Source organism: Zeugodacus cucurbitae, chromosome 3 (genome assembly GCF_028554725.1).
Source record: "Zeugodacus cucurbitae isolate PBARC_wt_2022May chromosome 3, idZeuCucr1.2, whole genome shotgun sequence".
In the NCBI taxonomy this organism is placed as follows: domain Eukaryota; kingdom Metazoa; phylum Arthropoda; class Insecta; order Diptera; family Tephritidae; genus Zeugodacus; species Zeugodacus cucurbitae.
In genome coordinates, this window is record NC_071668.1 from 55,581,983 (window position 1) to 55,606,243 (window position 24,261).

Sequence of the window (24,261 nt, forward strand, 5' to 3'; positions counted from 1 at the left end):
CTCCTGTCATCAAACAAACAGTCGGCGCATTCGCGTCTTGGCTCCCACGTCACTGTTGACAGTCATAACTTCGAGGTCGTAGATAATTTCGTATACCTGGGAACCAGCATCAACAACACGAACAATGTCAGCCTCGAAATCCAGCGCAGAATAACTCTTGCCAACAGGTGCTACTTTGGACTGAGTAGGCAATTGAACAGTAAAGTCCTCTCTCGACGAACCAAAATCAAGCTCTACAAGTCGCTTATCATTCCCGTCCTGCTTTACGGTGCAGAAGCTTGGACGATGTCAACATCAGATGAGACGACACTAGGAGTTTTCGAGAGGAAAATTTTGCGTAAGATTTATGGTCCTCAGAACATTGGCAACGGCGAATACCGCAGACGATGGAACGATGAGCTGTACGAGTTATACGACGACATTGACATAGTTCAGCGAATAAAAAGACAGCGGCTACGCTGGCTAGGTCATGTTGTCCGAATGGACGAAAACACTCCAGCCCTGAAAGTGTTCGATGCAGTACCCGCCGGAGGAAGCCGAGGAAGGGGAAGGCCTCCACTCCGTTGGAGGGACCAGGTGGAGAGCGACCTGGTTACACTTGGGATCTCCAACTGGCGCCGAACTGCAAAGGAGAGAGACAGGTGGCGCACTATCGTCGATTCGGCTATAACCGGCTAAACGGTTGCAACGCCAATCACATACATACATACATATTTCCTTGATTTTTTTTATCTCAATAAAAAGGAAAACATTTCGTGGCGATTGTACCAATTGTTATTTTTAGGCGTGGTTGTTTTCGAATTTTGTCTGGCAAATCTCACTTTTTAAAGACATATAATTTTATGGTCGTGAACATAACTGTTGTGTGGGAGGTAGTCGTAGTTATTTTACAAGTTCCACGATTTCACAAGTTCTACGAGACCGATTTATCTGATTCTGACATTTTTAGAGAGTCTTCTTTAAAGGTGTCTCTATTGTTTTAACTAGCCTCATTCCAAAATTTTAATTTTTATTATTTAAAAAAAGTCGAAATGTTAAACAAGTGGTGAAATAAGAAGTCGCCAATTTGTGAAAAAAGTTATTTTTACTTTTCCGTAATTCCTATTCTTGTAATATTAATAAATAAGTAACAACAAACTGTTTGGTCAAAATATACATTATTTTTTGTTTACGACGCTTCAAAAATGACTTGAAATTCCTTCCACGACCCCAATTCGTCAATCTAATAATTTTATTACTAAATAACCATTAGTTAAACCAATAGATTATACTCTATGCCACATTTCACGAGAGTATAAAAATGTTTAAGAAATAAAATCGCAACTTGAAAGTTTTCAATGCAAAATACTCAAACGTCAACGCGGCTAACATTCAAAAATCCACTTTAAGTCTAATATTATTGATTTGAGTACTTAAAGATATCGTTGGCATTCTATCACAGCTTTTGGCACATTTGCAACCGCTAAGCAGACATTAAGCGCAACTGCCACCGTGACTGTTGGCGCGAGAATTAGATTAATACTCGTTCTAATGTTCTAATGAGTCTCTCAGTGTGTGTGTGGTACGTTTTTTTCGCTTTGTCGGCGCGCATGCGTGGCACGCAATTCACTGCACAGGCCATTAGTTAAAGTGTAAGCTAAACATTCCAATCAATTACTCGTGCGAATTTATATGCACATACTAGTTCTTAGTTGCCTCGAAACGATTAAGTAAACCATTTTTTCGTGCTTAGTGTTTTGGTTGTTGTTTAAGCAAGGAAAAATTTATTCAGGCCACAATTTTTTATTTATTTTACGACTTATTGTGATCATGATGTCTTTGTGAGACTGCAGTTTTAAGTTACTAGTCCAATAATTTTATTGAAATTAAGGAGGTTTGAAAATGATTTCAAAATTTATTATTAAGTATTTGAATATATACACGTATGTATGTGTGTTTTCTATATGAATCATTAGTTTTACCTCGTATTTTGCACACGTGTTTACTATTATTTATTCAAGCAAAAATCACCGTTTATTTGCTTATTGTAATTTGAAGTAGCTTTTGAGTGCTATAGAAATCGAAGCAAGAATTGATTTCCAATAAACATTATTGGCAATTATCATTGACAAAAATATATATTTAACAAATTTTCCTTCCTCATTAGTGTGGAATTTTTATAATTGGATTATTCAGGCTTGATTTGTCGCTGATATATTCTATTGTTGATATAACTACTATTTGAATGAAACACAAATGAGATTAAAAACCAAAAACCCAACAACAAATTACAATTGGACTTTGCAAAGTAGTCAAAAAAAACATTATTTAAATAATTTATCAGGAAAGTTATCCAAACTTTTAAAATTAATTAAAAAAATTAGGTAATTAAATTGAAAAAAAAAATCATTTTAATTTAAAAAAAATTAAAAATTTTAATTTTACTTTAATTTAATTAAATTATTTTTTATAAGTATTTAATAATCAATTATAATTGGGAAAATTAATTTGAAATTAATACAGAAACATAAAAATTAATAAAAAATTATTCAAATTAATTAATTTATTTTTTTTTTATTTAATTTACATTAAATTTTTTTTATTATTTATTAATAATTAATTATAACCGTTTTGTAAAAATATTAATTTGAAATTAATTAAAAAAAAATGTTTAATAAAAAAAATATTATTAAATTAATTTAATTTCAAAATATAAAAAATAACCTTAATAATAATAATTTATTCATTTTTTTAATCAACTAATTTAAAAATAATATATATTTTTTTTATACACATTTTAGACACCATTCGCTTTGATGTACGTTTCAGCAGTTGCCTGCCAATTACTCATGATTTTTTTCTTCACTTTAAAAGGTGACATTTGGCACACATCAACGCTTTGTATGCGACAATATCTCTAAAGTGAAGGGAAACATGACAAACTATTTAAAGGCGACAATGGAAGCATAAACGATTGACAGGCAGATGCACAGATAAATCGAAGAAGCTGCACTTTTCGTTGCAAACTCGCTTATAAAAGCGCATACGTGCCATTCGTGCACAGCTGTCTACGGACAACACACTTGCAACACACATTCAATTATTTAATATACAACAAACAAAGCATAGCTCTTATATAGATGCACCAATTTGCTGGCACGTTGTGGTTCATTTATTTTAATGAACTCGTTTAGTGCATTATTTATAGTTGCGACATTCTAAAGTTGTTGCTTAACACCAAATCAGGCATCAGATAGCGAGAATGTAAGTGTTTGTTAATTTGTTGGCACATAATATACTACATACAATTAACTATAATACATATCTACATATGACTGAAATCTATACAAATGAATGCAAAAGTCAATGTGCATTTGCAGGGGCAAAAGCTTTGAACAGAAGAGGTTTGCTGTATAATAATGGTTCTAAAATAAATATCTGTTTCTTGAACTTAATATGAAAAATAAATTATATATTTTTCATTATTATGCAGAGAGCTAACAATATACATACAAGCGTTTAACTAACAAAAAAAAAAAAAAAAAAAAACAAAAAAATAGAAGGAAAAAGAAAGATTTTTTGTATTGAACTGTAAATCGTAGTAAACAGATTCGGTATTGACTAACTATTGACTTAATAAAATCCGGCTTCTCGAACAGAAAATTTAAAAATAAAATTTAATTTTTAGAATTAAATTCATTAATTTTAACAAATTTTACTTGAATTGAACAAAAATATGTTCCTATTATCATATCGTATTTTATTAAATAATATTAACGTTTGCAACTGATTGAGTAAATAAATTGTACTCCAACAGTTGCTCAAACCAGCTATAGATAATGATATTCAATAATATTGCTGAAGAAACACAAAAGACTTAAGATACGAACTCGGCTGGTTTCAAGATTTGCTAAAAGCAATGCAACTTATGTTGCATACTTATAGGCGCTATTTTTGCGTATAGCACTAGGATGTTCTAACAGCTAGTGTGATTGCTTAACAGTTTGTGTGGCACTGTATATGAGTTTTTAAAGTATCATATTAATTATTAGAATTGCATTAAAATTTATTAAATTAAATCGGTAAAATAAATGAATTTTACAAGCAAGCTACAAAATTAAAAAAAGCTGTTTGTCTGAGATATTACTGAGTAAATACATATATATTTAAAATAGATGTTTTAATATTGTCATCAAATGAAAGAGTTAAATTAGTTAGAATGATCCGATTTCAGTTAAACATACACGGTTTTGATCGATAACACGCTGAAATTTTGAAAATCCAGTAAAACCTATGTATAAAGTTGGACATGCTTATAATTTGGACACTCGCTCAAATTGGAGAAAATGTTCTGTACCAACATAATATAGTACAAAATTGCTATATATTCACTGCTTAATTTGGACACTGTCACGGTCTGTAATGTCCTTCTCATAGAAACGCTTACCCTTACTGAAAAATAAACAAAAATGGGGTAGTCGATATTCACAAGCTTCTCTTGAGACGGATTTTTCAAAGCAATATCATGGAGGGAGTAGTAATCACTTGATGCCAGATCCGGAATATAAGATGGATGCATAAAAATCTCCCAAACAAGCTCCAGAAGCTTCTGGAATATCACTTGTGTTGTCCTGATGGATTTATTAAGTTGGTCTAATTGTTCACAGTACTGGACCGAATTAAGAAATTGGCCGTAGGTTAAGAGCTTTTAGTAGATGATTCTCTGTCAATCTCAACAAACACATCTCGATGGTCAATATTTACTTGGCCTTTGCTTGACATCGTTTGTAAATCACTGTGCGTAGTGAACGCTTCAGACAGTATCAGCCACATAGCTTTGAGAAAAAATGTTCACTTGTTCTCTTCATATCAGGGCCTTAAAGAATTTGGTGTCGAATCGAACCTTAAGCACATATGTAACTGCAGTATTCTCTGCGACAGAAATCTCATGGCAGAATGGGGTAGGGCACAAGTACTCCGAAAGGTTAACAGGGCCCTCAAGAAGATCTAGGTATAAGACTGCCCAGTGATATCATATGCTGACGATTTTGCTCTCTTGGTGAAAGGAAAATTCTTGGATACCGCATGTGACTTGAGTTTTATAGGCCTTTGTGGTGAAAAGCGGTCTGGCCATAAAACCTAGCGAAACCGAATTGATTTCATTTACTAAGAAGTATCACGGCTGCTACCCTCCCTTCGTTGGGGGCTTTCTGCTTTATTCTGCTGACAGAGTGAAGTGCTCATGGCTTGACAGGAAGCTGTCTTGAAAGCCAAATGTTGAGAAGGAGTGAGGAAGTCATTGGTTGCCCCCTATATTGTTATAGGAGAGCAATTGGGAAAAAGTGGGGTATCTCACCAAAGATGTTGGTTTAGCTCTACGAAACCGTCGTTAAGACAATACTGTTTTATGGAGTGTTTGTATGGTGGAAGGCGCTCCAAAAGACCTCTCTGCAACTTCGACTGCATCCTTAATTTTTTTTTTCATTATGTCGCGATGTCCAACCTCTGCAGCTCCGTCTGTGGGACACTTGTCACGCTGGTCAGTATTTGTCACGTTCAACGTAACGTTCTAATATAACCTAACTATACATCTGAGTTCAATATTTTAGGACTTATGTATGATAGATAAAAATTTTCCAGTAACTACCTCGAACATGGTAAAACAATTCATAAACAATATTACTCTGTATTATTGTGGACCGATTGACCTTTGAGCTCCCATATTTGGCATCATTTAAAAATGATAGTTCTTTCACCAAGTCAGTGGTTTAACACATTCAGCCTTATGCGACCGATAGAATCAAGGGATTGTGCTTTGACCTAGTGTGGTAAAATACTTTTGGCGCGCAGAAACTATGTTCTATTCTCAGGACTCAAAAATACTGGAAAATCACTGGAAAATATTTTACTCAAATCAAAGGCGGTCAATATGGAAGCATACGCCTATTTTGAAGGCTTTAATGCTTTATACTATGCATAACTATCAATGGAAAAAATTGTTCTGTTTTCTTATGAATCTACTGTCTTCATATTTATTAATTTAAATACATATGTTCGTAACGCCTTGTACATGTATATAAAACAACTTGAAATCATAATAAATACATCTATTCACTTAATAAATAATTAATAACATGCCATAATAACATTCAATACTATCACAATTTAAGGGCTACAACTAAAAATTATCCGGTAGATTTTGTGTAGCTAGATCCACTAATGGCCCGTCGTCGGCGCTGTAATTGCTGGGAAACAAGCGAGTCACCTCCTCCGTCGACAGCTGTACCGGCAAAGCGTTCGCCTGATGTTGCACACCGAAGGCACGAAAATGATAAATGAAGTACTCATACATGTACATGCGCCATGGACTGGTATAGTGGAAGGCAATCGAGTAGTTCGAACAACAATTTAAGCCCTAAAATTACAATTACAGTTTTTTAATAAATAAAATACGCAGAATAAAACGCGATTAATTATCTAAAGACGCGTTTATTGCATTGCATAACGTGTAACTTACACGCTCAACTGGATGCGGTGTCATGGTAAGCAGCCATTCGGAGATCTCCGTTGTATTGTCGGTGGCCATGTAGGTGTGCAGATCGAGCGGCATGAATTTTGGTTTATTATCACCGCTCACCGCGAATCTGGCATCGGCGAGTTGTACGCCTACATTTTGCAAACAAACACCCATGTAAAAATCTTCAATGCCAAATTTATGTGGACGCGGGCAGAGTGTGGCGTTATCAAAGGCTTGAGTCATAAAGCGACGTAGCGCCTCTTTGCTGAGCACATAGGCGGCGCCACCGGACATATAAGGCTGCGAAGTAAATGAGATAAATGTTAATAATGATGTGAAAATATTGATAACTATGTACGATTTTTTATTCGAAAGCTTAAACATATAATGTGACTATTTCTGTGAGGAAAATGGTTTACTCCTCACCAAAACTTTGTTATTATACGCATGGCTTTGAAAGTTAGGTCGAACTATAAGGCATACTGATGCAATTCTAGTACACCCTCTCAACGAACCTGTGCAATATTTTCCAGAAACTATCAACAACTTGAAAAAATATATATTTTTGACCTCACCTAAAATATTATACCATCAAAAATCACTAATCTGTTACACGTTTTAAAACTCTTAGTAATAATTAGTTTTTCCAGAAAATATCAATGTTTGAGCAGGATCATCCTGGTAAAATGTCGCAAGATTAATTTATTGTAGACAAGTATATTCTCGTTGGGATAAACAAAATTGACAAAGATACAAAAATCGTCCAAAGGAAATACTGCAGAAAGACAATTTCGTCAAAACAAATAGTCGTCAGTGCCGACACTACAGTTAAGTTAAACGATCTATTCTTAATGGTATACAAAATTCATCAATTAAACAAAAAAATTGTAATAATTGATTGCGAAAATAGTTGATTGCTGGATCTTCAAATTTATTGACAGTCAGTCAGGTCAACACAATTTATTTCACTATATTCTGGAGTTGAATAGTCTTTACGCACAGGAGTTAATTGATAAATTAACCGACCTTTGCTCGATTAAAGCGCTGATTTAGATCGATATACCATACAAAAGAAAAATCTTATTTCACTGAATTACTTTTTAATCGAATACAAATCGTGTTGAAACTGGAATGCAACTCTCCGGGTAGTTGTCTATGTTACAAATTTGGTTATTGATAAAATAGCAATCAGCTGATGAAACTTACCAACTTCTTATGAACAACAAAAAGAAAATGTAAAACAGCTGATCATTAATCGAGTAGCCGGCTGTGCGAAAGGTAAAAACTGGTTTCTCAATTATAATATTAATTAAATTAATTTGGCTGTGCGAAAAGGCTATAATCAATCCACCACTAATTTTACATTTTCGTGACAACGGCAAAAAACACCTTAAAGTTGCAGAATGAAGAAAGATAAAAATATTTTTTTAAGATTAAAAACCACATTAAATCTGTGTGTGAAATAGTATTTTCAGAATTTTATGAGAATTTTCTTGATTACAATTCTGAAAACAATATGAACAGAGTAATATTTGATGAATTTTAGGTAAGACACGTAATTTTGATGGTTATCAAATCAATCCAATAAATAAACAATTTATTTATCATTTTCCGTAGACTTTTAATCAGTTTTTAATCTATGGCGATGACGGCCGAATAAAATTAATGTCTTGTATTGAAATATTAATTTGGAAACATTACTTTCTCTTAAGAAACAACTATACTATACTTTCAAAAATGTTTAAGTTTAAAAACCATTTAAATTTGAGATATATTATGATAGTTTATTACAATATTTTTCACGCCAACATGGTGTTTTTTTGTTAGTTCTTGTGGAGTTAGAATGAAATGTCACCACAATTTAAATTGAATGCTCGTTGATATCTTAATAATGTTTATGATATAATGGTACATTCGAAATTCATATTTTTTACAATTTATGTCATTAAATTTGACATAGTGAATACGGCGTTCTTATCCAATGTGACAAGATCTGATATAAAAACTTATTATTTTTCAACACTGGTGTCTAAATTCCTGCGCAATATTCTCCTATGTTTTCTGTCGTAAATTTTCATAATTAATTCATATTTTAAGCTATCAAAAACCCAGCAGGTATACGTAAAAAAACTCTGCCACTTCGTCATTAGGGCTTATCTTCTGAACATATGTATAATCCAATTAACATTTAGCTGCGTCAATCTTTGATAAACACCTTACAAATTGTTAGTCATCTGTTTTAATATGTTAATAAGTGTTTTAATTAATTATGAAACCAGTAAGGAAAAGAACACCGCCCGCTGTTGGTTACGCCTATTAAATAATTTTGCACAAAATATTGAAACACGTTTTTTCCATTAACTGTAAATTTCAAATCGATAACGTTTTCCGTGTTAAGCTTGACATGTGTGTCTTCTGTTCTCAGACTCTTCAAATATGTGAGGTTAAGTTTCATGGCGTGGAAAATGAATTATTAACATTTTAAATAAAAAAAATATTAAAATACTACATACATATGCTTCTTCTGATAATAATATAGTAATTTTGTGCGATTTTCTTTGAGAACTTAATTTTCAATCGCCAGCCAATGCCCAACCCAGCGTACAGAGGTTACGTTTAGCTAATTGGTGTGTGGGTTTCAAATAACCGCAGCGCAATATTCAAGCAAAATTTTCGATGAAAAATACTATAAAAATTCCAGCGATTTTATGTTTATGCATACATCTTAATATTTATGGATACTTTTCGATGTACATACACACATACGAGTTTAAGCATATCTCAACTTGAGCGCTGAATTTAATTACAGTGTTACGCCTTGACTTCTAGCTTTTAATAATTGAATTTGATTAATATGTTGTTTCTGCAACACCAGCGATTTATAAACAGATTTGTTATATGGATTGAAACTACAGATTCGATTTGGTCATAACTGATATTCTAGACAAAAAATTAAGCGTGAAGAAAAATATGATTTTTAAATTTTGCAAATTTATTCAGTGTCTAATAGGCTTTAGAGATGTTGTGAAATGTTGATAAGATTTACAAATTAATTACTGGCCTTAGATTTTTGGTAGCTTTGGCACACACCAAGATCGCAACTAAGTACTTTGCGCGCAAATTTTAGATTTGTACTTGATATTTTATTTAATTACTAATTTGGTTTGCAAGAAGATCTCGCAAGGCTTGATTGCTCAACTTCAAAACAAACCTTGAAGTAAACTTAACTTTTAAGCGTTTACATTGAAAACTTCTTAATGTCTATAGTAACAAAACTTAAATATGAACCTTGCAGAAATCTAAGAGTCTATGAAGAATTCTCTTATACACTTTGTGGTCGAAATATATTTTACATAATTCAAGATTTGCGTAAGATTAGTAATTACAGCCTACTTATGGGTTTAATAATAGATACTAGATTGATAGTATATAATACATTTTGTGAGATTATTGACCAATAGATGTATATGTTGTCTATTCTTCACCAGAATTATTTTGACTGAAAGACTTTAGAAATATTACAAGAGTTTGATACAATAAACATTAAAATTCTTAATTGTAAACAATTAAGTGTTATTGAATGATCGGAGAATGAAACTGAGGTTATGATGCTAAATGTTAACACAACGTTAGGTTAGGTTCTATGGTTAATCCACACTGGGACTATTAAGGCCAGTCCTTCGTGTAGAATGAAGAACTCCTATAGTAAAATATTATGTTTCGACAAAGTGAATTGAAGCTCATTGCCCTTACAATTTCCAGCAACTCCACGAAGGCCTTGCCTCAAATTATTCTAAAATCAGGTATGTCGATGCCACTGATAGTAATAGCCTTTTTACACAGGAGCTAATTGATCAATTAACCGGCCTCGATTAAAACGTTTATTAAGATCGATTTACCATACAAAATAAAATCACCATTTATTTTAAATAAAATTTTAATCGACTTGAAAATGAAATGCAACTCTGCAACAAAGACGTACGATATACGTTATTTGTCTGGGATTGGCTGAATTGAAAGAACGGTAAATATCGCTGCTAAAAATTAACAATCAGTTGGTGATACTTACCAACTTCTTATGAAAAGCAAAGACAAAAATGTATAACAGCTGGTTATCGAGTAGCCCGGCAGTGTAAAAGGCAAAAAAGGGTTTCTCAATGAAAATTTTGATTGATCAATTCATTTGGCTGTCTAAAAACGCTATAGGACTATATATTCTTTAATAACCATTGATCACAAGATCAATAAATTCAAGGCTAGAATGAACAAATTGCTATCAGAGGGGAGAATATAAAACTAATCAGCGTATACTGCCTTGTGATGATGTTGATTCAAGAGTAAGCCATCTTCGATTCGCTTCGAAAGGAGCCCTTTCAACAGATAATAATTCTCATAATTTGTACCCCATCGTTATCAATTCAAAAATGTTTGAATTATTCAAATATATGAAAAGATCTATAACTCCCTAACGTTAAACCTATAATTATATGGGAACTATTTTATGAAGAATATGATTAAATATTGAGCTAAGAATTAACATCTTCTTTGTCAGAACAATTTAACAAAAGAAAACACAGAACTGAAACACCTATCAATTTTTTTTTTTTTTTGGGTGGATTGAAGGATTTGTATCGATAATGTATACTTAAAACATTAATAATTTTTTTATGTCAAATGCAATGACCAAAAAGTCAGTAAACTTATGGCAGAATGATCCTCGATATATTGGTGACAGGCTGTTATTTTCAATTCTACCGATTGGCCACCGATTTTTTCACTATGTCTTTCGATTTGTAAATTGTATAAAAATAAATTTCCATTTCTTTGATTACTGTCAAAGTCATTGAAATTGACCAAATGTAACCGACCCATTAACCAACACTTGGTACCAAATTTTCCCAAAAACAAACCAACTTACTAATACTAATACTAACTTACTAATAAGGCTGTGCTTCTGATCATTAATTTTAATTATTATTTTATCATGCGCTTTGTTATGCAATATAAGAATTTCTCCAAATTTATAAACTCATTTAATATGCATATTAATTTAAGATTACCATTTAAGTGAAGCTTCTTCCCACCAAAAATGCGGTTTTGATTTCTCTACTTAATTGCTTTTATACAACAAAATATATACTCGTTTCAATTAGTGGAATAAATAATTTTCAAAATATGCATAAATATTATAAAATAAGCAGGAATGAGTAGATGGAAATTTACCTCGACACTTACGTCGCAGGCGGCGACATACCCGCTATTAAACCTAGAATTACGCATTAGCATAGAAATAGCTCCACAGCTCTGCTATACATATACACTTTGTCTAAATGTTGACTAATTGCCGCAAGTGTATAAAAAAATTGTGAGTAAAAAAGATTTGCGTTTTCTATAAGCTGTGGTATTTTTCTGCATAATTGCCATAATCATTATTAATTGCATAAAACATTGGATGATACCTGCAATTAATTTTGAAAACGCAAAAAGTAACGCCCATTATTCCTAGTTCTTATAGAAATAGCAAAAACAAAAGCAATAACAACGGAAGAGTTGTTAATAGCTAAAGTTATAGAGATGTATTTGTAAAGTGCAGATAAATACCTCATAAAATAAAACATTAGTTAACAAAATAGTTAGTTTATAATTGCAGTCCAATCTTAAAAGTCAAAATTATGTTGTATCTTAACATCATGAAACGACCTTAAATATCAGGCTAAACGTATTCGCCTTGCCCACCAGAAAATAAACTATTATTATTTGATGATTATCTATTTTAACCTCGGAGACGCAAGCGTTAATCCCACTAAGAAGCAATTCTATGGAACAATCAGAAATTATATTACGATAGAATCCCGATTATTCGGATCAAATAAAACCAGCGGTATTCCAGATAATCGATTTCAAAGCAAATCAAACAATATTTTAATTATTTTATTTGCGGCCAAGACCCTGATGCGATTGAATTGTAACAACTATATGGGGTCCGATTCGTCCTGTCTTTCAAACCACTTAAAAGCAACATCTAGAGCTTCAAAAGCTTGTTTTTTCATCAGTTGGTTAGTTAGTTCAGCCACTCCTTAATATTCTCTTCATTACACCCTTCACCAATGCTAAGCAATTTAATTGCTTCAGTTAAGACATTTTTAAATTGGCAAATAGTGAAGAGGCAAATACGTTCGGATAATCGGGATTCTACTGTACTATTATGTATAATAGAGCCTGTTTCATAAAACAAAAGAATCATGTGCTAATTTTAAAATTATTGTAGTTAAATATATATTTTCAATTTAGAACAGTAAAGTATCATGTCAAATCCTCACTGTCCAATAGGCCAGGACAATAAAAGAGAAGAAAAGACAAAGAGAGAGACAGATACACATTTGAAAAATAAGAATACAATTTCATCAGACTAGTGTTGCATCTACGACATGAATTCAGAGCCACCTGATCTTCTGTTTCAATAATAGAGATCTACTCACTAGGAAATGAAGTAAAACACTCCAGAATCCAAATATTGTTATGGAGCATATGGTCTCAAGTAGAATTCTTAAAGTTATTAAAGTGCTGGGGCTAGATGAGAAACTGTGAAGAGGCAGGATATACCATAAGACGCTGTATGAACGCCAATTATCTATTTTCAGTCACGTATTTTACCATATCTCCAGCTCTATACTTAAGACAAGTTCAAGATGTTTGTTACTTTCACTAGTATAATAATAATTCATATACTCGTATACAGAACAAATTACAATTGACTGCATGTATTAATATTTGTTGCATCTTTAACAGCAAATATGTTAATTTATAATAGAATTTATTTAATACATAGCTATAATTTATATTATGGATATTGCAATTATATTTCCAGATGCTGCAGCATGTTTTATGAATATGCAATTTATTTCACATCATTACAGAAGCACTGTCTGCCAACCATTAAAAAGTTTTACTAACCGCTACTATTTTTGTAACTAAATACCGACGCTTAATTTCAAAGTTATTAACTTGAGAATACAATATTTTATACTATCTTTTGTACTAGCGAGCAATAAATTAAGTATTGACAACACAACAGACGTTGATGCCGACTAAAATAAATCTGGCATGTATCTACAGTGTCGCGCAAATATGTATGAATAATACTCGTATTTCGATGTTTCTATAGTTAAGACAAAGGTTTTCAAACATTGATGGATTAATAATCAAATCGTATAATAAAATAATAATTTGTCAATTGTTTCAACTCAATAAATACAAGATTTGGAAAATATTTGAGTCTTTATTGATAAAAAAGATAACGTCACTCGTATTCTTTGATTTAATAATAAAATAAAATTTAATCCATCTGACTGATTATATGTTATTTCAAACTAATGACAAAACACTCGAGCATATTTAAATAATATATGAGTGGCTTGATGAGTTAAGCATTCTTAAACGTTGTGAATGCTGTATTTTTCAGCTTTTGTCGACCTTTGACATTTGTTTCCTCCACATTCCGAGGACATTTGTTTAAAGCTATACACAGTGGTAAGAAAATATTTTGACAAAATATAAACAAATTGCCTGTAAAATTGCCAAATTTTGATGTGGCAAAACAGTTTTATTTGAAATTCTAACGGGACTTTCCAAAAATAGCATCGAGTGAAAGCGCAGCGAATACTTCACGACTAAAGGGACAATTCAAAGTGGTCTCTCAAATATTTGCTTTCCCGAATTTGAATGATTTTAAATGGATTTTAAAGTGGAAGGTATAGATTTTATGTTTCAAAATCAGTCTCAATGCTTTTGGCTAATTCGGTAAATCTCTTAGATACGAACCTAGCCCTTCCTAACTTGTTTTTCATTATTTTCGTCTTTTTCCCCTCGATATGTTAATATCTCTGTTATTACTATAAAATGAAAAATTTTAAAAACAAAAAAATAACAAAACTATTATAACTATTCCGATCGTTTCAATTGGAGCACTAAGATATAGTGGCACGATGGGGCAATTTTTATGCTCTCGCAACAAAGTTGCTAAAGAGAGTATTACAGTTTTGTTCATATAACGGTTTTTTGTAACACCCAAAACTAAACGAGTTAAATATAGGGTTATATACATATACCAAAGTGATCAGGGTGAAGCGTGGAGTTCAAATCCGGATGTCTGTCTGTCTGTCCGTCCGTCCGTCCGTCTGTGCAAGCTGTAACTTGAGTAAAAATTAAGATATCTTGATGAAACTTGGCACACTAATTTCTTGGCACCATAGGAAGGTTGCTTTCGAAGATGAGCAAAATCTGACCACTGCCACGCCCACAAAAGAAAACCAAAAACACATAAAGTACCATAACTATAGTTTATACATATCTAAAAATTAGCTCGAGCTCTCAAACATACTATGTACATATCTAATAACTTCATTTTATTTTGAAAATTAAGAGATAATGTGCTAAAGACACAATCACGTTCAATTAAAAGCAGGCATCGATTTGTTCATCATAAAAAATTACCAAAACCCATAAGAAGTAGCTATATAATCAAGTGCAAAAAATATCTTTGTTGCTTTTAATATTCATAGATTCTTGCAATTTCACTTGAATAAACATTAATTTGTTTATTTTGCGCAAGAACTTGTTAGTCCTGTTGTTATAACTGTTAATTCAGTTAATTTTTAATTATTTTAGCCAACTGCTCAGTTTTAACAAGACACTTATTGATGAAGATAAAAATCAATGGTATACAGAATGCTCATTAAAATGGAAAATCAAGAATGCTGGCAAAATATTGTGTTTATAACCACAGAAATTAATAAAAAGAAACATTAAGAAATATTAATTACAAATATATCTACATATTAACAGCTGAAGGAGGTGACGCTTCAGATGTGAAGACAGCTGCCAACACTCGTCGACAGGTTCAGGGTGGTTCTTCAGATAAAATTAATTTTCGAAAAAGATTTTAGCATAAAAACAAGTGTACATACATACACAAGTGTCTAATTATGCATAGTTTTAGTAGAATTTTGTTTTTGTCTCACACAGTAGGTGGTGCGTATAAAGAAAGATTAATAGCAAGCATTTAAGATAAGCATAAATATTGGCACTTGTAGACATATGCGTTCATACATATACACAATTTTTGATTGAAAAATATTAAAAATTGAAATCTTTCAGCTTCTTGCTAACTAGTTTGCCAAACCTTTGCGTTGATATTCATATTATTGACACTTAGCAGCGACTTAGTGATGACTTAAGCTGGTGTTAATTACTTAAGTTGTTTTCAATAATATGATAAGTTAAGAATTGATGAGTCTACAAGTGTTTTCAATAATATTTCCTAAGTAGTTTTCTTTGAATTTAAGCCGCTTTGCATTTTTGTCGCCAAATATTTGGCGTCCCCTCACTCTCTATAAATCATGTCATTTAATTATTTAATTTTATTGCTTGTTTGCATAAATTTATTTATGATTGAAATTCAGATTCGTACATTTGATGTGCATCCGCCTAAGGTATAGAAATGTTTTGTCAGCTCTGTTTGGACATAATTGATTTGTTAATGTGCGCATGCGTGGCCGTTGGCGATGCGAAGCAGTCAACGTTGACGGTGAATGACTTAATTAAAAACGATTAAATGGTAGCAATAAAGATTTTTCTACACATTTCAAAGAAATTCTGTGATTTATGAGTTGGCTTATAAAGGTATTCGTGTGAATACTCATAAATATAATACTTACCACACCATAACGCACTAACTGATAGCCGAAGTATATTGGCAGCTCCGGAGAATACGCGTAGAGCATGTAACGTAAGTTCTCCATAACCATGTAACTGCAATGGAATTGAAATATAAGAAAAATTATATAAGTATTACAGCATTAAAATCGATTTTAGTTCGATAGATAAGCTCCAATCTTTATGTATGATTTACAAATAATTTTTATGGGTTCAAGGGCATATACTACATGGGCTGGAAAGTCTATAGTCTGATTGAGTGATCACGCGACAAATTATCATTCTCTGCCTAGTCTTAGCTTACTAACCGTAATTATGATACTGTCAAAATCTCATGACATTTTGACCTTTCTGAAATGAAGAAAAACCAATAATTTAGAATACAACAACATGAAGAGGTATATGTGGTGTCAATTTGGTCATCAAAATATTGTCGAAAACTTCCATAAAATTAAATAATAAACGTCTTCATTAATTTCACAATGGCTGTTATTATGTTTCACGTAATAAAAATCGAAATTAGTAAATACCGATGAAACAGTTGTCGGTCAGATGAAACAAAATCTTTAATATAACATCGATTGTCTATTCTAGACTAATTTCTTTGATTTTTGGCCATTAAATTAAGCTATGTGGGAGAACATATTTTCATCAAATTTTATCAATAGCCTTTTTGTGACAGATGACGCGTGAATCGTGTCGAGCTGTCATATTATTTTTGTTCAGTATTGTTTTGCATTGCATCATGGTAAGACTTACGTCTGTCCGAAATGAAATGAATCCATAACTTTTCAAAATGATCGGTCCATATTTCTTCAAAAATGATGAAGGTGAAAACGTAACCGTCAATGGGGACCGTTACAGCGCCATGATAACCGATTATTTGATTCCTGAAATTGAAGCTTGTAATATCGATGACATTTGGTTTCAACAACATGGCGCCACTTCCTACACATCGAATAAATCAATGGATTTGTTGAGAGAACACTTCGGTGAGCAGATCATTTCGCATTTTGGGCCGGTCGATTGGCCACCAAGATTGTGTGATATCACACCGTTAGACTTTTCCTTGTGGGAATATGTAAAGTCTAAAGTCTATGCGGACAATCCCGCTTCGATTCAGGCCTTATATCAAAACACGTATCTTTCGCCTGTCAACAGTCGAAATGCTCGAACGAGTCATCGAAAATTGGACTCAATGGATGGATCTTCTGAGATGTAATCTTTAAAACATAAATGACCAAGGAATGTTCTTTCGAATGATAATAAACATTTCCCTTTAAATTTTAATTTTATGTTTTTTTCTTTAAAAAAGATGGGTCGAAGTTTACCCCTTATTATGACAAAATATGACTTATCTTGAACTTATTTAGAAGGACTGGTATAAACGATATTTTTTTAACTAATATGTAATCAATCAAATCATAGCTGCCCTTGCACGGGCTGAGGAACAGACAATTTAAATAATGTATTCACCCACTACGATAATCGTTTTAAATCTAACTTAAACTCACTCACGTATCATCGTCTGCCTTGACGAACCAATCATAATCATCGAAATAACGCTCATACACATGGCGGAAACCCTCGCGTGTCTTATTCCACAAATCATCATAAGTGTCCGCTTCACTTTCCACCACCGGCACAGCGCCCAACTCCACATCCTCCTCGCTGCTCAAGAACAACAAGCGCGTGCAACGTTTGCCCCAAGTGGCTTTCACATGCTGCGCATGACTGGCATGCTGACTGGGCGATGTCAACACCATGCAGAGCACACGCACGCGCTCGTTGAGTTGTTGTTGCACTGTATCGGCCTCGGTTGCCACCTCCTGCAAGGCCATCATGTAACCCGTTTGCCAGTACTCGGTGGCAGTGGTGTGTTGCCGCTGTTGTACGGTCTCCATTTGATAGTGATTGTATAGCAGTAGTGTGCCTAGCGCCATCAGAAAGCCCAACACAAAACCGAAGAGTATGTGCAACTGCACGCGAAACAGCGAGCAGGCGGGTCGTACATGATAGGCGTTAGTTGGTAGCAATGTGAAGCTCATTATTTTATAATTATTGTTCTTGGGGCAGTTTAAAGTTTAAGCACATATATTATATTGTCACGGCACAAACACTTTTTTATTCACAATTGTGGTGATAATCACTTTTTCACCTTTTTGCAATGTCACCTTTATTTACAACACAACGCGCATGCGCCAATACGCCTTCTAAAGTGACGTATGAACACAGATAACGCGCCGCTACTCAAGCTCTAATGATCGTCCGTTATAACACGCGGAGCTAGAGCTACTCATGCTGCGCGCTAATCGCTCAATAGTATTACTACACACGCGTATCGCCGATGACCGACTAAATGTTGAGCGTCCCACTGCTGGGTGCAGAACGTTTCATTCAGCTTTTTTAGTGAGCAATTGTTGCACAGTGTCTTGCTTTAGTGGTTTATAGTAAAAAAATTGTTTCCGGAAAATTGTTTTCGGAATCACAATCTGGCTGAGAAACAATACTCTATATTAGACATCAAAAATGTGATGATCCTCTCATGCAATTTATCTTACTATTGGACTTTAGAAAAATATTACTCATGCTGATGAAGTCTGAATACCCATTACTGAATATGGAATGCTTATTGCAACTATTGAAAACTCTTCTCTCAGCTTATTAAACCAAAAGTAAAAGTTTCCTATCGCCCTACTATTGTATTTCTCTTACAAAATGTTATAAAACCAAAAAAATATTCTGTCGGTTCAGAAACCAAATAAGATTTTTACAATTTTGTAAAATTAAATCATAAGCCTGACCCTAATAAAACCGTTTATCTAACCCTAAAAACTCGGCCAAAGATAGCCTATGACGACTTTTCCGACTGTTGTGCCAAAGACACCTTCTTTACCCCACCCTAGTGTTGAAATCGCAAAGCACGATTTTGACATCGTGGCGGGGGCAGCGCTCGTAGGTGCGTTCTAGGCGATCTTTGGTCACATCGTCCTTCTCTTCCGTTGAGGTGTGGGCGCAAAAAGGCGATATGTTAAAGAACCTCGCTTTTATGCGCTCCTTTATATGGCCGCTGTAGGAGATGTCACAAGGACCCACCTTCTCCCGACCTTGTCCCGCCCATCGCACTTCTTGGATGGCGGTGATATCAGCCTTTAGTCGTATGAGGACATCAACCAGCTGTATAGAGGCACCTTCCCAATTAAGGGTCCGGACATTCAAGGTGCATGCCCTTATATCATTATCCTTAAAACGTTTGCAGGAATCGTCATCAAAAGGGATCATCATCATCCGAGGCTTTCTTCGATTTTTCATTGGTACTTCGTTTTTATGTGGTGGGTCTCAAACCCTACGCACAACCGTAGAAGCGTGTTCGCCTTCTCACTATAGATCGCCTTCAAACGGATGTTTGTCTGCTTGAATCATGTGGAGAAGAATCGTTTCTGGCCACTCCCAAGTGAATGACAAAAAAACTTTCCTCACTTACGTGAACTTCTACACATGATGAAAGGCACTTCTCATCTCAAATTGATCGATATCGAACTATAATCAAGTAACCAGCCACCTAATGCGAAGGCCTTAGTACTTATAAAAGGTACTTATTAATAAAATGAAATGGACATTCTAATAATAAATGATTTGGTGTTAAGCATGGATAATAGATGAGTACTTCCCTCAGCACCCATTATACTGTGTATATCGGAAAATTTGTGATATATTTCAATGAAGTTAAACGATGTTTTCTGGATTACAATATGATTGGTGTCAAAAAAATGTGAAATAGATCCAGACCTTACACTAGCCGAGCCCCGATTGAAATAGATAGAAACATTTCATTAGAATATGTAGCATTGTCTTAAAATTTTTCACACAGCCCAAATTCGAATCATGATGTACGGTATTCATTTTCGGTCTTGGTAACGGTATATTACCCACGCCATATACATACATAGTTTATAGATGAAATTGTTTTCAATATTTTCGGTGTGTGCAACCACTGTGCATCAACAGAGTCAGCTGTGCTTTTGCAATGATGTGTCAGCAACTGTTGTTGCGGTGGTTACGGTGGCTGTATGTTGCCACCGTATGGTATGCTGACCTATGTTTGACCGGTTTTCATTAAAAAAAAACTAAATTTTGTTTTTATTTTACTTTGACTTGATATTCTTTTAAGTCGTGTCTTCGTGCCCATTGGTTTTAGTTGTTTTAGCAGAAGGCGCGTGGTTTTTTTATGTTTTTTGATTACAATACAATACAAATGATATTTTTATTGATGTTTCCATTGTTTTTGCTTTTGTTTTTGATTTTTTGCCACTCAATATTTACGTTGTTTACGTGAATTACAGTAGGCAGCTAAGTGTGTTCGCGACTTAATATTCCAAGGTGTGTCTACCAGGCGAGTAAATGATGGAAAACGCAAAAATATGAGAAAAAACTGCGGAGGCTTCATATGATTTTATGCCGTGTTGCTGTTGCTGTCAAACATTTGCCGCTGCATCAAATTAGTTGGCGGTCAGTCATTCATTGGTGTCGGTTATGTGCGAGAAGTGACATTTGCAGACAGCCGTAGTTGGAAATGTGCGCGTGTGCTTCGTTTCATTTTTTTTGTAAACATCTACTCATAAGATTGACCAACCAAGTGGCGCAGAATTCCACATAAAGTATTGTAAAGCCGGCAAAAAGTGTGTCAGCGAGTTGTTATAGTCAGTCAAATAGTAATTTACCGTGCAATATGTTGGGTGGCGAAATATTGACACTGGAAATCCTTCATAAAAGTGCTGATAAATAGTTGTCATAAACATGGAACTGAATGCTTAGAATTATGCGTGACAGTAGTGAAACCGCCCTTAGTGTGTCGTAATACAGAAAAATATTCAGTATATTTTGAAATTAAAATTTTCGAGAAATTAATTTATATTCCAGGGGTGATTTTCTGGGTTGGGTTAAAATAATATATTTCTTAAATGCTTTGCAATTTCAATTTAATTTAGCAATCTGTTCAAAGAACAAACTATTTTACTGTAATTCAGTTATTATTTACTTAAATTAATAGAAAATCTAAAACTTTGGCAACCCTATATCATAATATTCAATTATGAGTCTCCTCAAACTCCTTAACTTTTTTCCACATATTTTATCTTAAACAGAAACATATTTTACAATAGGAATCTTACTTAAACACGTTCAGCTTGATGCCCATATAGTAATAATTCGTTTAAATTATCAAATTTTACAACATTAAGTTTTTCCAAATCTTTTTAACTTTATAGTAATGTTTTTTAATGAATTTGGTTGACTAGAAATTTTCAAAAAGATGGCAACCTTTTAAACTTTGCTTTGATCACTTTTTAGTGAAGATAAAAAAAATTTAGGTTTTTAGGTTATATTAACAATTATTTATTATAATATTTTCGCAAGATGTAGCACAGAGAACTAGTTTTGCTTATTCTTTCTTATTTTGTATGTGAAAAAATCTGCCGTTCTTAATAACGATGCCATCAAATTCGAATCAGCATCACGTTTTCCTTAAGAAATAGGTTAATATACATTCAAAGATGTAGAAAGTATTAGAACATGAGGTCTTCAAATTCTTTAAGTAAAGTAAAATTATTAGTTTGAAACTCGTAAGCGAAACTAATTTAGAACTGTAATATATTAATCTGCACTTGGTGTAATTTTTAATGTTATAACAACATATCCAAAATATAAACGCCATAAAATATTCTACGGATATGGAGCCCGGTTACTTTTTTCTGTTGACAGATATCAAAGAAGTACTCGTTGTACAATGTTGGACTCATTTTATCGACAGTGAAGAGACAATCACCGAGATTAAGGTATTTTCTGAAGCAATATAAGGAAGAATATAAGGTATATGGATCTCCAGAGCAATAAGTAAATCGTATTACTTATTGCTCGTATTAGTAATTATACTTATGAGTATGAGTACACTAAAACTTATTTTAAACGCAATATTTAATTATATCAATTTCTAAACATATAACATTAAACATATCAATTATTTGAGAGTGTATGTATTCAAAGATTTTATTAGTTAATGTCATGACTCATTATCAAACGCATCCAAAACTATGCTACAATAAAATATCATTTAACATGAATGATTATAAACAGTGATCGCCATAATTATTAGGAAACGCTCGGCCTTTAAATAAAATAAAATTTTCGAATAAATTAAAGCAAATTTTATAGCGATAAGTTTAACATATTGACCACAACCACGTTTACAGCAAGGACAACAACTCGCAGAGCTGCATTTTAGAACTGGAACTCGATTTATATTCTATTAAGAATTAATGCAATAAAATAATTTAAGATTTTTATTTTTGATTTCGTATGGTAAATGATCTAAATCAGCACTTTTAACCGAGCAAAGCCGGTTAATTGATCAATTAACTCCTGTGCGAATAGGATATAACAGTAATTCTCAAGTGCGACTGCCTATGGATACCATTCAATAACATGAAATCTATAGACATCAATCTGAAAAATTAGTACCAAAACACATATTTTGTATCAATTTGTTTATTTTTGAAGAAATTCAACAATTTTTTAATAATTTTATTTTAACCTTGAAATTATATAAGCAAACCTACTCAATGCAATACTTAACTCAAATACAATAATTATTAGAGATTCCTTTATCATTTAATTAATTTGTTTTTAGGATAAGTGGATGCAATGCCTACATGCAAGTTTTATAGAATAGAGGTCCTGCTACTGAATTGTGATACAACTTGTACACCAGTAAAAAATAGTGGTCCCATAAAATTTGAAAAGTAACAGAATTAAAAAATACAGAAGAAATCGATTTGTATTATTTTTAAGTAATGTTATTTATCAAAGATTTATTAAATATGAATCCTACATATTTTGAAAAGAAATATTTTAATGATCTAGAACTGGAAAATATTGTAATATAATACGACATTTTTTAAAACATTTAATTCAAAGTGAAAAAGTTACTTAACTTAAATGGTGGTTACTGCCTCGTTTATTGGTTACGGAATGGCTATTGTACAACATTAAAAAAGTGCTGCAGCATCTTCCACAGAGTTTAGCTCTCAATCCCACAAAATATAGGCAAACTTCTACCGGCCTATATGGAAATAAAGCTACCAGAGCCCAAAGTTGATAATAACAAGTAAGGAAGGGCTAAGTTCGGTTGTGACCGAACATTTTATACTCTCGCAATTTATTTATTTAATATTATATAATAGACAGTTTGACCCACATATTCGTCATAAATATGGTATAAAGTCCATTGAAAGTTGGAAACCATAATATTAGGTTAGAAGCACCGAGATCCTCATGTTCGATATATGGGGCCTTGAAAACCTATGGTCCTATTTCGGCGATTTTAAGAAAGGCTGCCACACTATAAATGCAGTATTTATGCAAAGTTCTGTTCCGATATCTTCACTAGTGCTTACCTTATATATTGTAAAGTAAACGATTCAGAACGACTTTAGAGTTCGGGTATATAGGAAGTAGGCGTGGTTGTGAACCGATTTGGCCTCTTTTCACAACATATCATTGGGATGCATGAAAATTTATTAATTTTATTTATTTACAAGAATATTGAAACTATAACTAAATTATAGAACAATATATTAAGTTAAAGCTATGGCATCTGGGGCCTTAAGCTAATATGTATGTGAGGATATATAGTAGTGCAGTTAATTTAGGTGGGATGGAACATGTTAGCGTGAGTGAAAGATGTGAAGGAATAATAAGTTCATAATTTATTATATAGGTTACAAAACTTTAAATAATTTATTAGTGTTATTAAGTTTTTAGTTGAAGGGTTTTTGAGTAGCTATGAGGGTGTTGGGTCTGGGAGTGACAGTCGATAGATATCGAAGAATGTGCATGAATCAAGGATGTGTTGGGTACTAATTGTATGACTATTGCAAAAGTAACATATGTTGGACAGGTTTTTGTCAATTAAGTGTTTATGTGTGAGATTATTGTGTCCTAGTCTTAGTCTTATAATTTTTGTTTGGTCTTTTCTAGTCAGAGAGGTTGTATTT

At 33.0% G+C, this 24,261-nt stretch overlaps 1 protein-coding gene and 1 long non-coding RNA gene across 5 annotated transcripts in view; one reads left to right on the forward strand and one right to left on the reverse strand.

Moving 5' to 3' along the window:
• LOC114804478 (uncharacterized) overlaps positions 1-13,613 on the forward strand; it is a 92,989-nt gene extending 79,376 nt beyond the window's left edge. For 2 of the 4 annotated variants that reach the window (XR_003752663.2, XR_008470238.1), the window contains exon 5: positions 13,365-13,613. This is a non-coding gene — a long non-coding RNA (uncharacterized LOC114804478). The remainder of the gene's footprint in view (positions 1-13,364) is intronic. The other 2 variants (XR_008470239.1, XR_008470240.1) reach the window with 2 other exon arrangements.
• Positions 6,004-18,584, reverse strand: LOC105216491 (glycoprotein-N-acetylgalactosamine 3-beta-galactosyltransferase 1). The gene is made up of 4 exons (XM_011191009.3): positions 17,729-18,584; positions 16,213-16,306; positions 6,497-6,796; positions 6,004-6,394 (listed from the first exon to the last, which is right to left on the reverse strand). The coding sequence occupies exons 1-4, from the start codon at positions 18,256-18,258 to the stop codon at positions 6,158-6,160; spliced, it is 1,161 nt and encodes a 386-aa protein (XP_011189311.2). The 5' UTR covers positions 18,259-18,584; the 3' UTR covers positions 6,004-6,157.
• Between the last annotated feature and the right edge of the window lie 5,677 nt (positions 18,585-24,261).

Bases quoted from the DNA above. Each gene is read 5' to 3' on its own strand.
- LOC105216491 (XM_011191009.3), bottom strand. From the start codon at position 18,258: ATGAGCTTCACATTGCTACCAACTAACGCCTATCATGTACGACCCGCC. The intron at 6,797-16,212 runs GTAAGTATTATA...TTTACTTCGCAG, and splicing joins AGTTAGTGCGTTATGGTGTG to CCTTATATGTCCGGTGGCGC. The intron at 6,395-6,496 runs GTAAGTTACACG...TTGTAATTTTAG, and splicing joins CACCGCATCCAGTTGAGCGT to GGCTTAAATTGTTGTTCGAA.